The 12,646-nt window shown below is 26.4% G+C and overlaps 7 protein-coding genes across 7 annotated transcripts; 3 read left to right on the forward strand and 4 right to left on the reverse strand.

Moving 5' to 3' along the window:
- Nucleotides 1–1,401: 1,401 nt before the first annotated feature.
- Nucleotides 1,402–2,737, forward strand: PNEG_03546 (hypothetical protein; the record flags this gene model as incomplete). The annotated part of the gene is made up of 2 exons (XM_007877448.1): nucleotides 1,402–2,276; nucleotides 2,318–2,737. 2 exons carry the CDS (start codon nucleotides 1,402–1,404, stop codon nucleotides 2,649–2,651), a joined length of 1,209 nt encoding a protein of 402 aa, XP_007875639.1. The 3' UTR covers nucleotides 2,652–2,737.
- Nucleotides 2,738–3,282: 545 nt separating this feature from the next.
- On the reverse strand, nucleotides 3,283–4,898 carry PNEG_03547 (26S protease regulatory subunit 6A; the record flags this gene model as incomplete). Its single annotated transcript, XM_007877449.1, has 6 exons — nucleotides 4,889–4,898; nucleotides 4,135–4,840; nucleotides 3,979–4,088; nucleotides 3,613–3,923; nucleotides 3,442–3,566; nucleotides 3,283–3,392 (listed from the first exon to the last, which is right to left on the reverse strand). The coding sequence occupies exons 2-6, from the start codon at nucleotides 4,676–4,678 to the stop codon at nucleotides 3,283–3,285; spliced, it is 1,200 nt and encodes a 399-aa protein (XP_007875640.1). The 5' UTR covers nucleotides 4,679–4,840; nucleotides 4,889–4,898.
- Nucleotides 4,899–4,996: 98 nt separating this feature from the next.
- PNEG_03548 (hypothetical protein) lies at nucleotides 4,997–6,286 on the reverse strand. The gene is made up of 5 exons (XM_007877450.1): nucleotides 6,242–6,286; nucleotides 6,138–6,197; nucleotides 5,995–6,096; nucleotides 5,723–5,953; nucleotides 4,997–5,680 (listed from the first exon to the last, which is right to left on the reverse strand). The coding sequence occupies exons 1-5, from the start codon at nucleotides 6,254–6,256 to the stop codon at nucleotides 5,117–5,119; spliced, it is 972 nt and encodes a 323-aa protein (XP_007875641.1). The 5' UTR covers nucleotides 6,257–6,286; the 3' UTR covers nucleotides 4,997–5,116.
- Nucleotides 6,287–6,332: 46 nt separating this feature from the next.
- Nucleotides 6,333–7,901, forward strand: PNEG_03549 (ATP-dependent rRNA helicase rrp3; the record flags this gene model as incomplete). Its single annotated transcript, XM_007877451.2, has 6 exons — nucleotides 6,333–6,407; nucleotides 6,450–6,683; nucleotides 6,724–6,915; nucleotides 6,962–7,434; nucleotides 7,478–7,714; nucleotides 7,760–7,901. 6 exons carry the CDS (start codon nucleotides 6,333–6,335, stop codon nucleotides 7,899–7,901), a joined length of 1,353 nt encoding a protein of 450 aa, XP_007875642.1.
- Nucleotides 7,902–7,967: 66 nt separating this feature from the next.
- On the reverse strand, nucleotides 7,968–8,657 carry PNEG_03550 (riboflavin synthase, alpha subunit; the record flags this gene model as incomplete). The annotated part of the gene is made up of 3 exons (XM_007877452.2): nucleotides 7,968–8,145; nucleotides 8,186–8,322; nucleotides 8,361–8,657. The coding sequence occupies 3 exons, from the start codon at nucleotides 8,655–8,657 to the stop codon at nucleotides 7,968–7,970; spliced, it is 612 nt and encodes a 203-aa protein (XP_007875643.1).
- A 147-nt stretch (nucleotides 8,658–8,804) lies between these two features.
- Nucleotides 8,805–11,176, reverse strand: PNEG_03551 (hypothetical protein; the record flags this gene model as incomplete). Its single annotated transcript, XM_007877453.1, has 9 exons — nucleotides 8,805–9,021; nucleotides 9,063–9,331; nucleotides 9,378–9,711; nucleotides 9,758–10,106; nucleotides 10,155–10,279; nucleotides 10,323–10,451; nucleotides 10,492–10,715; nucleotides 10,759–10,887; nucleotides 10,940–11,176. 9 exons carry the CDS (start codon nucleotides 11,174–11,176, stop codon nucleotides 8,805–8,807), a joined length of 2,013 nt encoding a protein of 670 aa, XP_007875644.1.
- Nucleotides 11,177–11,592: 416 nt separating this feature from the next.
- Nucleotides 11,593–12,645, forward strand: PNEG_03552 (hypothetical protein; the record flags this gene model as incomplete). The annotated part of the gene is made up of 2 exons (XM_007877454.1): nucleotides 11,593–12,503; nucleotides 12,544–12,645. The coding sequence occupies exons 1-2, from the start codon at nucleotides 11,625–11,627 to the stop codon at nucleotides 12,643–12,645; spliced, it is 981 nt and encodes a 326-aa protein (XP_007875645.1). The 5' UTR covers nucleotides 11,593–11,624.
- Nucleotide 12,646: the final 1 nt, after the last annotated feature.

The raw sequence follows: 12,646 nt of genomic DNA on the forward strand, positions 1-12,646 counted from the left end.
ATATATAATTAGTTATATATTTCTACAGATTAATTATTTGTTTTGGATATTATGAGCATTTAGACTTATTTTTGATTGATATTTTGTTTTCGTAATAGCTATGTATGTAAAAGAACTTTATAATGAAAAAATGAGATAAAATTTTATATAATTGATTAAAGTAATGATTTGGATTATTTTTAAAAAAAACAATTAAAAAAAAAATATATTACTTTATATTTTAAACAATATAATAAAATTTGTCATATTATTTTTGAAAAGATATATTTTTTTATTGTTAATATATTTTTATGATTAATAATTAATTTTATTGATTTTTTAATATGTTTAAGTATATTGGTTTTTATCATGTTTTCGTATTTTGTTTTAATTTTTTTGTATTAGTTTTCTTAATATTATATTAGATTAGATTGTTTTTATATAGAAAAGTCTTTTATTTTAATTTATATGAATATGATATTTATTGCTTTGAAAATTGATATATACAATTATATGAATTTATTACGTCAATTTTTCTATTTTCAAAATTGTTTTTTTGAAATATTTAATTTTTGTAGATCTTTCAATGAGTAAGAATATTTTTATTTGTTTTAAAATAATTTATATATAAACAGTATTATTTCTAATTATAAATTTATTATCTATTAATAAAAAACTATAACCATTCTATGCTAAATATGTATTTAGATTTTTTATTGTAAAAATTACTTTATAAAGTTTTAGAAATATATACAATAAAAATATATATTGTATTATTATGAGCTTTATAATTATTTGTTTTAATATTGTTTATATTTTATATATATTAAATAATTTAGAGATATTTATTAATTTTCTCTTTGTTTTTTGATATTAATTATATCTAATGATTAGCTTAAAAGTTTTATTAGGTATCTACATTAATTTTTATACATTTTAAATTATATGTATATTTATTCAGAAATATAACTTAATTTTTATAATTTTTTTAATAAAAGAAAATGAATTCTAAGTATTACAAATAGTTTTTTTTATGAAAATTTCTGTTATAAACTAATTTTGTGTTTTTATATTATATTATTTTTAAAAGCAGTGATTATATATATTAGTGTTATTTTTAGTAGTATTTCATTATAGAAATCTTAGAAATTAGTAAAATGTTTGTATTTTTGATTGTTTATTATGATTTAAAATATAAAAAATTAGTAGGTTATTAATTTAAAATGAAGTAGTTTATGTTTTATAAAATTTTGAAACTTTAAATTTGTTTTCGAACTTTAAAAAATCGATTATTTTAAATGTTAATAATTTTTAAAAATATCAAATGATTTATAGGGAACCTGGAACTATAGAAGTATTTTCCTTGCATATAAAGGCTTATTAGGTATTGTTTGCAGTAATTGACTTAATATCTTTATTTAAATGAGCGCTACATTCAATGATTTATGTTCTCCAGGTGGTTCAGAATATGGTGATGGTGATCATGCTGATGAAATATCCGCTGTTCCTGGTAGAAGAGGCAGGAAAAAGAGTATAAAACATATGAACTTAGGTCTTTCTGATGATGATTATGGTGCTTCATCGATAAAAAATAATAAAACTGTTATTCGGAGAGGTAGACCTCCAAAGCCAAAGGGTCTTTCATTGCATATTTCAGAAGCACCGAAAGATATATCTTGGGTTGAAAAGGAAGTTTTGAATGATGAGATTGTATTAGACGAAATTGATTTTTCTGGTGAGAAAAAAGTTAATAACTTTGGTGTTTTGGAGGATGGAAGAAAATATCGATGTAGGACATTTACTGTTTTAGGACGTGGAGATCGTTTATATATGCTTTCTACAGAGCCGGCTTATGTTTTGGGATATCGTGATCCGTATCTTTTTTTCTTAAAGCATTCATCTTTGTATAATGTTATACTTAATGAGGAAGAAAAGTTGGACTTAGTTCAAAGGAATATTATTCCTGAATCATATAAAAGACGTTCAGTTGGCGTAGTTACGGCAAGATCTGTTTTTCGTGAATTTGGTTTTCGTATTATAATCAAAGGAAAGCAGGTTGTTGATGATTATTGGGAAAGTTCTACTTTTAAAGGTCAAACCCGTTCAGATAATGTAAATTCTGATAATAAACTTTTGTTTGAAAATATGGAGTATGATAAAAATCATCACATATCTTCGCTCGGTACTAGTTCTGTTTATCAATATAATCCGGAATTTGAATCTGAAATATATAGAAAGAAAAGAAAGGTTACTATTACTGATGAAAATTGGATGTTAGAACATGCTCGATCTGCTAGGTTATTTTTATTTTGGTTTCTATTTTTTAATCATGTTTTAGTCGATACAATAGTTTTTTAACGATTCAAAGAAGAGAAAAGTGGGCATTTGGTGTTTATGAACCACATACAAATACTCATCTTCGATTTGCTACTTCTCAGCCTACTTCAGTAAGATGGCAAGGTGGAATAGATAGTGATAAGGTTAATTCTGGTTCAAAAGTGATTCTCGAAACTTTGATGGAAATAAGACCCATTTCTGGCTCGTGTGTGCACTTGAGTGATATCCCAAAAGATGTTTATAAAGTTTGTTCTTCAGAAATATTACATGCGATTAAAGAAAGACAAGAAGAAGAAAAGAATTATGAATATTTAAAAATTGAAAAATGCGTTTGATAATTCAAATTGTTTTTTAAATTATAGATTTTAGTATTTGGGTTATAACTTTTTTTACCAGTTGTCTTTTAATTTTCTATTCAGGAAGCTAATGACAATTATAAATTTATTAATAATTATATTTTTAAAAAGAAATTCTATATTGAAATTGTGAATTTTTATTTGTAGGGTTTTATTTATTAGATTTGTTACTTGTTAAAAACTATACTTAAATTATTGTATTTTATTTCGATATATGTTTAAATTCTAGCTTTTAATGATATTGGTTTGATTGTTGTAAATTAGTTGAATATGAGTTGTTAATATCTATATTTAAAATTGTATTTTTTCCTAAATATTTCTATGATTTAGTGTTTTATTTTTATTATAATGTTTGTATTATAATAGTCCAAATTTTGTATTTTTCTGTTAAACATTACGGATATAATTTTTTTAAAACAAATTTTTGCATGAAACTACGAGTTATAAAGTATAATGAAATATTTTTTATAATTCTAAAATTACTTTTTTGATTTTAGAATTTTTTAAATTTTTATATTTTATGAAAATTATTACAATATATCATTCTTTTAAAGGAAATATTCATGTTAAAATAAGTGACTATATTATACAATGCATAAGATAGAAAAAGTTATGCATAGAAATTACTTATAGTTTTCTTTCTCATCATAACTTCGTTAACTGCATCTGCAAAATGTTCATGATTTATTTTAGTTTCTCCCTGTCTTAAAGCTATCATCCCTTGAATAATTTATAAATATCTAAATACAAAAAATATATAATGTCTTACCCGCTTCTACACATACGCTTTTTAACATAGCTCCGTTGTATTCATCAGTACTTCGCGCTAGTTCATTCCAGTTAATTTGATTATCAATCGTCATTTTTCTTGAATGAATTTGTAAGATTCCTGCCCTAGATTAAATTAGAAAAAATGTTTAAATATTTAAAACCTTAACACCTTGCTTCCTCATTTGGCAAAGGAAATTCTATTTTTCTATCTAATCTTCCACTTCGTAATAATGCTGGATCAAGAGTATCGACACGATTAGTTGCTGCTAGAACTTTGACTCTTTCATCACTACTAAATCCATCTAATTGGTTCAGCAGCTCAAGCATAGTTCTTTGAACTTCTCTATCGCCGGATTTATCTGAATCGAAACGCTTTGTTCCAATGGCATCTAGTTCATCTATAAAAATAATAGCTGGAGCTTTCTCTTTTGCTAGAGAAAATGCATCTCTAACTAATTTTGCACCATCACCAATAAACATCTGCAATTAGTTTGTTAACATGTATAATAGATGTATCAGAATTTTTCAATATTACTTGAACGAGTTGAGGAGCAGCAAGTTTCAAAAATGTTGCATTTGTTTGAGCAGCACATGCTCTAGCTAATAAGGTTTTTCCTGTACCCGGTGGACCATACATTAATGCCCCTTATTAAATATTATTATTGATAAAGAAATAATTATATTTATTTACCTTTTGGTGGTCGAATACCCAAAGATTTAAATTTATCTGCCTGTTTCATAGGTAAAACAACTGCTTCAACAAGTTCTTCTATTTGTTTATCTAGACCTCCGATATCCGAATAAGTTTCCATAGGTTTTTCATCAACTTCCATAGCTTTGACCCTACTATCATATTCAGGTGGTAATGTATCAAGAATTAAATATGAATCTTTATTAACACCGATAAGATCTCCTGGTTTAAGATTTTCTGAGTCTATAAGACCTATAAGAGGAAGAAATATGGTTTGACGTGTCGAAGTTTTAATAACAGCTGACTTTCCTTTTCTTGTTGCATCTAAATCGACATTTGCACCTTCTTCTGTTTCAGTTGTAGGATCCATATCTAAAACCTCGATTACATTTCCTACAAGATATGGCAACTGTTTGTTGTTCTTGATTTTTTCTTCGTTATCTTTAATTTTTTCCTCCATAGTTTTTTGTTCATGAATAAGTCGCTGATATTCTGAACGCATAACCTGAATAGTATTAATTAAATAATAATAGATATTTCTCATCAATGCTTTCCTTTATATCATTTTCAAGCAATTTTGTTCTGTTAATTAATTCTTCTACTGGTGCATTTAAAAATTCTATGTCTATATTATTATTATCAGTAAATAAATTTTCTTTTGTTGTATCTAGAATTTCATCATTTTTTTCTATCTTTTCAAGATCCTCTATAGTTTCTTTATTAAGATTAAATAGAAGAATACTTTAATAAATACCTAAAGTTGTCATAATATTTATATTATATAATGAGGTATTATTGAAAGTTACGATTTAGAAAGTGAATTGTTCAAAAGTATTTATTTAAAAAAAAATATTTGTCTAATTATTTTCAACATTATTACTATTAAATGTATAAAAAATCTATCTTAAGTCTTTATTTTCAAGTTTCATATATCTATTACTGTTATTTCTTATATTTTTAGTTATTTGTTTTTTACTAATTTTTAATGTTCTTCCTTAAAGTTTATTTCTTCATTCAATGTATTAGAAATACTCTTATTAAACAAAATATTTCCTTCTGAGACCCCTTCTGTTATTTTATATAGTTCTAATTGTAGTCTAGGGCCAAGTTCAATCAATTTTATAGCTTTTTTTTGAATTTTTTCTTTTGAATAGTTTTTCATATTAGTTTCTTCCTTGACCTCAACTATTGCATCATCATCTATTTCCGAATCACTTTCACAAGATATAAATCCTGTATTGTGAAGCACATATTCTGATATATCTTTAATGAAACCCAAATTTGGTAAAGGTTTTTTTTTTATGCCCAAATTTGTTGAAATTCTTCTAATTGGTTGACAAATATCAACATTTTTTGTTACAATAGCATAATGACGTAAATCAATATAACCTTTACATGGATCTCGATGTAAAAGTAATGTTCTTTTAATATATGATGTCTGAGTTCTTTTGACAGATATTTCAGGGAATAAGTTACGAAATGTTGATGTTAAAAGAGTTTCATGAGGTAGTTCTTTTTTTCCAGAGATAAAATTATTTAAAATAAGCTTAAAAAAATAAATATAATTTATATATTTAAAGAGTATTACCAAAGGTGGCATCAGGAATTCAGAGCCTGGAGATCTAGGGTTTTTTTGTGTTTTTATAATATCTTTACAAAGCGAATATGTTTTTATTCTAAAATATAGAGTTGGTCCATGTGGACTTCGAATAATCCTCATATTAGGTCCTAATTCTGTTTTTGATAATAATAACAAATGTGTAATACCTAAAGGACGAGACATTGCAATGTAATCTTTAAGTCGATTAGCTTTTCGTTCCTTTCATATATTAATTTGTTATATTTTTATAATATTAATACTCTTAATCGAACTGCAGTATGTGGCTCCATCATACGTCTAATGTCTCGTGCAAGCTGGGATATACTAGACCCAACATTTGATGCACCAGCACGTATAACCATCTAAGAACATAAGAAATATATTTAATAAAAGTTTAAAGTACCGATTTTGGTATACGAGTATTCGATAATTCTTCATTTTTTCTTAAATGAGTTCTTTTCTTCTTTGTTTTTTTAGTAATTATTATCCTTATTAATTATAATTTACCTTTGTTTTTACCATTTGAATTTAAATTACATTTTTTAAAATTCGCCGATATTTTTTATAATGTATTTTAAATTATCTATATGGAATAGTTATGCTGGAAACAGTCATATATGGCAATGATTCTTTTAATAATGAGGTTTCAGTTAAAAAGAATTTTAAAGATCTTGTATAATTTTTTTTTTAAGTAGTTTATCTAAAAATGTTATAGGGATTAATAGATGAGCTTTGTGATATATGTAAAGCTTTAAAGTTTGAATTACCAACTCCTATTCAGCAAGAAGCAATTCCATGGGCTATACAAGGGAGGGATATTATTGGTTTAGCCCAAACGGGTTCTGGAAAAACTGCTGCTTTTGCATTACCTATTATTCAAGCTTTATGGAAAAAACCAAGTTCTTTGTTTGCATGTGTTATAGCACCCACCAGGGAGCTAGCTTATCAGGTTTATTTTATCTCGTTTATATGTTTTTAATTTTTAATAGATTTCTGATCAATTTTCTGCTCTTGGTAGTAATCTTGGCTTGAAAAGTGTAGTTATTGTTGGTGGTATGGATATGGTTTCTCAGGCAATAGCATTAAATAAGAAGCCACATATTGTAGTTTGTACACCTGGTCGTTTACAAGATCATTTAGAAAATACTAAAGGTTTTTCTCTTAGGACAATAAAATATTTAGTATAAAGTTATATTTATTTTGTTTTTGTTTTAATTAATATATCAGGTTCTTGATGAAGCAGACAAGCTTCTTGATATGAATTTTGGCCCTATTATTGAGAAAATATTGAAAGTTATTCCTAGAGAAAGAAATACCTATTTATTTTCTGCAACTATGACTTCTAAAGTAGAAAAACTTCAGCGTGCATCTTTGTTAAATCCTGTGCGTATAGCAGTATCTACTAAATATTCAACAGTATCAACATTAATTCAGTCATATCTTTTTTTCCCCTTTAAATATAAAGATACTTATTTTGTATTTCTTATTAATGAGCTTGCTGGTCAATCAATTATAGCGTTTGCTCGTACTTGCAGTGATGCTCAAAGGCTAACTATATTGCTTCGTCATTTAGGGTTTTCTGCAGTATGTTTGCATGGTCAAATGAGTCAATCTTCAAGACTTGGTGCATTAACTAAATTTAAATCAGGATCATTTAATATTCTTATAGCTACTGATGTTGCTGCAAGGGGTTTGGATATGTAAGAAAAATGATTCTATTATATTGAATACTGATTCATATAGTCCTCTTGTTGATTATGTTATAAATTATGATATACCAACTGATTCGAAAACGTATATTCATCGAGTTGGTCGTACTGCTCGTGCAGGTAGATCTGGTAAAAGTCTTTCTTTAGTTACTCAATATGATTTGGAGTTGTTTTTGAGAATTGAAAAGGCGCTTGGCAATAAAATGAATGAATTTTCTACAGATAAAGAAGTAGTAATGTTGTTAAATGAAAGGGTTAGTGAAGCTCAAAGGTATTCATTTATAAGGGAAAAATTTTGAGATTAACGTTGAGTTAGAGAAGCAATTATAGAAATGAAAAATATGTATAATACGCGAGCAAAGAAACAAACACAGAAACATAAGAAGAGAATTTCAAAATCTATGACTGTTTTGGCAAAAAGGAAACGCGATGATATGGATCTTGATAAAAATTATTAATAGAAATTATATTAAATATTATACAGCATTAATAATATAGGATTTATTGTTTAATCAATAACTGTTTTAATATTTAAGTTTCTTTATATGTTCCTGCAATAGTTTTTCTACATATTTTCCCATTTGATCTACTTCTACATTTACGGTATCACCTATTATTTTAGAAGATGTAACCGTCTTTTTCTGAGTATAAGGGATTAGCATTATACTGAAAGTATTGTTGTTAACTTGTGTAACAGTTAAGCTAAAACTATTAGCGATATTTTAAATAATTTTAATATAACCTAATGCCATCTATAGCAATATAACCTTTCTCTATAATATATTTTAAGATATTTTTATTATAAGGCTCAAATGTAAATATAATTGCTTGATTATTGGATTCTTTTTGGACGATAGTTGCAATAGTGTCTATATGTCCCTAGAATTTTTAAAATTATATGTTATAAGTTAAATTACCTGGACAAAATGTCCTCCGAATCGTTTATCTACTGTTATAGCTCTTTCTAAATTTACTTTTTCTCCTTCAGACATACTACCAAAATTTGTCCTTTTTAAAGTTTCAGGACTTATATTAAGCTTGAAGGAATTATTGTTAATTTCAGTAATTGTAAGACACGCTCCATTTATAGAAATACTATCACCGGAATGCATATCAGATATTATACTATTAGTATCAGAAATAGACCAAGATATACCATCATGATTCTCAATTTTAGAAAGAAGTCCGATTGCTTCAATAATGCCTGTAAACATTTTTTAGATTTAATTTATTAAGTACGAAAAAATACAAAATATTATTCAGATAAATAATAAAGAAAAACTATATGTAATAATAGTAAAGTAATATACAATCAGAAATTAATATATTTTAAATTATAGTTTTCTATAAAACAATATTATTTAATCAAAATTACCCTGAAAGATTTCATCTTCTGTTTGTACAATGCTCATTGTTCTATCGTCATTTATTTGGCTATCGTTTTTATAGTTATTATCTGTATGATAATTTTCGCTATCATCTATATTGCAATAGTTTAAATTTTGATCTTGATCCATGAAAATAGATTGTTTGAAAAAACTTTTTTCAAAACGATCGTCAAAAGAGCTTTCATCAACACTGAAAAAATTAGTAAATAACTTTATTATATGAAACTATACAATGTAAATCCTTTAAAAATTGCTTGCATAGTTGAGCTCAAAGGAGTGGATGCATGTATATTGTTTTCAGGTTTCTGTATTGGAGCAGAAGTAAACTCTAAATCAAAATTACTAACATCAGATTCTCCCGAGATTACAGGCTTGAATGGTGGTGGAATTTTTTTCTTTAATAGTGCATCCCAGTCTATATCATGAAAAAAACTATGTTCTCGAAGTTCCAATGCATCTCTAGTGGCGCCAAGTCTATGTTTAGGGTTCCTATTCAAAAGCTGTTTTAGTTAGCAAGCTATAATATATTAGGATATGCAATTTTACCTCTTTTACAAAATTCCTTCCTTCAAGACTTAATATATTTTTAGGAAAACGAACTTTTCCAAATGCAATATTTTTATACATTTGCTGTGTATCTTCTGCATAAAATGGACTCCAACCACAACACATCTCGAATACAAGGACACCAAGTGACCAAAAGTCTACTAGTTTAGTATATCCTGAGTCATCTAAAAGAATTTCTGGGGCCAAATATTCAGTAGTTCCGCAAAAGGTATTTGTTGTGGAATTAGAAGATAAATTTGCTTTAGACAGCCCGAAATCGCACAATGCAATATGACCATTTGCATCAAGTAGTATATTTTCGGGTTTAAGATCCCTGAATGACTTGTAAGCAAAAAAATACTTTAAGAAAACATTTAGACCTATATACTATATCATGGTTGTGCAAATGTTCTAATGCAAGAATTAGCTCTGCTATATAAAATTTAGCTCTGGGTTCTGGAAATCTCCCTTCTTTTTGAAGATGCCAAAAGAGTTCTCCTCCACTCATATAACTAGTAACTAGATATAAATCTGTGGGTGTTTGGAATGAAAATTTAAGATCAATTATGAATGGTGAATCCGAAATAGTAGTACGTACTAATATATCTCTTTCACCAATAGTATGTTTGATTTCTTTTTTTTGGACTATCGTTTTCTTAGATAGAACCTTCATGGCATAAATTCTGTTATTGTCGATCTTTCTTACTTGATAAACTTGGCCAAAAGTGCCTTATAATTTCTAAGAAAAAGTATTAAATTATGCATGTAATTTATTACCCTTCCCAATAAGTTTTAGTATTTCAAAATCGTCCGGACCATAATGTCGCTTATTAATTTGTTCATATATCATTTCTAAATGAATTTCTGCAATATTCTCATCTTCTTTTTCTAAAGTTTCTAATCTTTTGTTATTAGAAACTATTTTTTTTTTTTTGAATTCCTTACTTATACCAGTGTTTTGTTTCTTTTTTATGTATAAAAATAGGCTTAATCTGTACATGCCCTAGAAAAGATCCATGATTCTTTCTATCATAAACATTTATATCAATATTACTTTTTAAATCGATAACATCGCTGTGTTTTTAAGAAAAAAGTAAATAAGTTTAATACATACAATATAACTTGATACATCCAGAAAGGATTATTCGCAGTGTATATGACATTTGAAAAACTGTTTTTTCTGGTTACTAAACCATTTTCATATGTATTATGAAGATATGTTGATGAATGATGAGACTTTGGAATAGCTATCCCACGCATTGGCTCGTTGTGATCCATAACAGGTCCTCGAGATATAAATTCGTTATTTTCAAATGTACAGATAACATAAGGTTCTGCCTAGTATAGTTAATAGTTGCACACCTTAAATGGATTTATATACATCTATACTTTTTACTTTTAAATTTCTTGCTTGGATTATTCTTATAATTAATCGACCTTTAGGTGATTCTACAGACAAGGCTGATGGAGACTCTTGTGTATTGCATAAAGTTGAAAGATTTAGTGATGACTTTATGTTTTTTATATTAGTTTTGGATATTTAAAGGTTCGAGTTGATTTACTTGAGTATTTTTTAAACTAGAATTATCATTATTGTAAAAGACTGATTCAGACACTTTAGCACTGTTGCTAGATGATTGTTTTTCAGATTCCTTAAATGCAAAATCGTTAGATGCTTCAGAAGATAACTGAGAATTAGATGATTCATGTATTAATTGATTTGATTTAAATTGATTTATATTACAAATTTTATTGTTGAACTTTGATAAAAAGAATAATGATTTAGTGAATTCTGGCATATTTTTCACATATTATTATGTAATTATCCAAATAGTAGCAATAGCCTTTATTTTGTTCTAAATAACTATTAAAAGTTGATAAAATTAATCATAGAAAATATTAATTTCTAACTATTACCCCCCATTTTATTTATCTTTCCGCGCTAGAAATATAAACAATTAAAAATAATTATAAACATGTTCTATTAACATTATAAAAACCGATTTTTTAATGATCTCGAAATGTTTTTATCCGCTATTTTGTATTTATAAATATTTAAAATAAGTTGTATTAAAATGATAAAAATAATTATTGATAATATTTTTAAATGTAATATATTAATAAAGTAGCTATGTTATATATCATTGTTATTTAAAAAAAAAATTACAAATTAATTTTCGTGTATACATTTTTAACGAATTTTGGTATATATTTGAAATTTTGAATGGGTTATATTAAGGAATATATATGGTTAAGTCTTTATTCTTGCTTTTCCCTTTTTTTTCTATCGTCTATGTTTTGTGTAGTAGGGGAAATGAGCTTCCTGAATTTAAGAATTGTGTATCTGCATGTGTTGCTTTAAATTGTAGAGAAGATGCCCCTAGACAATTTATTCGAGGAAGACTTTCTCTTGTTTTAAGAATAGGAATGTGGGATTGTCAAAGTGAATGTGATTATTCATGTCAAAGAATTGTAACGTTGTATAGAAAAAAGAATGGATTACAAAAAGAGCAATTTTGGGGTAAATGGTATTTTATCAGAATATTAGCCATGCAGGAGCCTGCGAGTGTGGTTTTCTCTATATTAAATGGATACGTTCATTATCTTGGTTTTTGTTGGATAAAATTATTGATTCCTTCTGATTATGTATTTAAAAAGTTTTATATTATATATGCACTTTTAGGATTAAATACATGGTTCTGGAGTGCTGTTTATCATATAAGGGATTTTAAATTTACTGAAAGGGCTGATTATTTTTCTGCAGGAGCACTTACTTTATGGAGTTTTTTTTTTACTCCTCTTAGGATTTTTCGCTTAGATCTTTGCAGAAATTATAACTTTTTTGTTTATTTATGGGCATTTACTTGTATATTTGCTTTCTTGATTCATGTTATATATTTATCTTTTGTGAAATTTAATTACTCATATAATATGGCTGCTAATGTACTTATTGGATTTTCTCAGAATATTTTATGGGTATATTATTCTTTATCTAACTACGGTACTAGGCCTTTTGCTTTATGGCCTATGTATATTGTTTGTGCTATTATGATTGCTATGTGTTTTGAGATTTTTGATTTCCCTCCTATTTTATATTTGTTTGATGCGCATAGTTTATGGCATATGGTATTTCCCTTTATTTTTTAGTTAACTAAATAGAATATAGGCGACTATTCCTATTGTATATTATTGGTATAAATTTTTAATTCTAGATAGTAATTTTGAGTCAAAAAATGTTAAAGGTGTACAAGAGGCTATATTTAGATAAC

The sequence above is a fragment of the Pneumocystis murina genome (genome assembly GCF_000349005.2).
Source record: "Pneumocystis murina B123 chromosome Unknown supercont1.16, whole genome shotgun sequence".
In the NCBI taxonomy this organism is placed as follows: Eukaryota; Fungi; Ascomycota; class Pneumocystomycetes; order Pneumocystales; family Pneumocystaceae; genus Pneumocystis; species Pneumocystis murina.

Coding starts and splice junctions, on each gene's coding strand:
- PNEG_03548 (XM_007877450.1), bottom strand. Junction 6,097..6,137: donor ATACTCGTATACCAAAATCG/GTACTTTAAACT, acceptor TTATGTTCTTAG/ATGGTTATACGTGCTGGTGC. Junction 5,681..5,722: donor AATTCCTGATGCCACCTTTG/GTAATACTCTTT, acceptor TATTTTTTTAAG/CTTATTTTAAATAATTTTAT.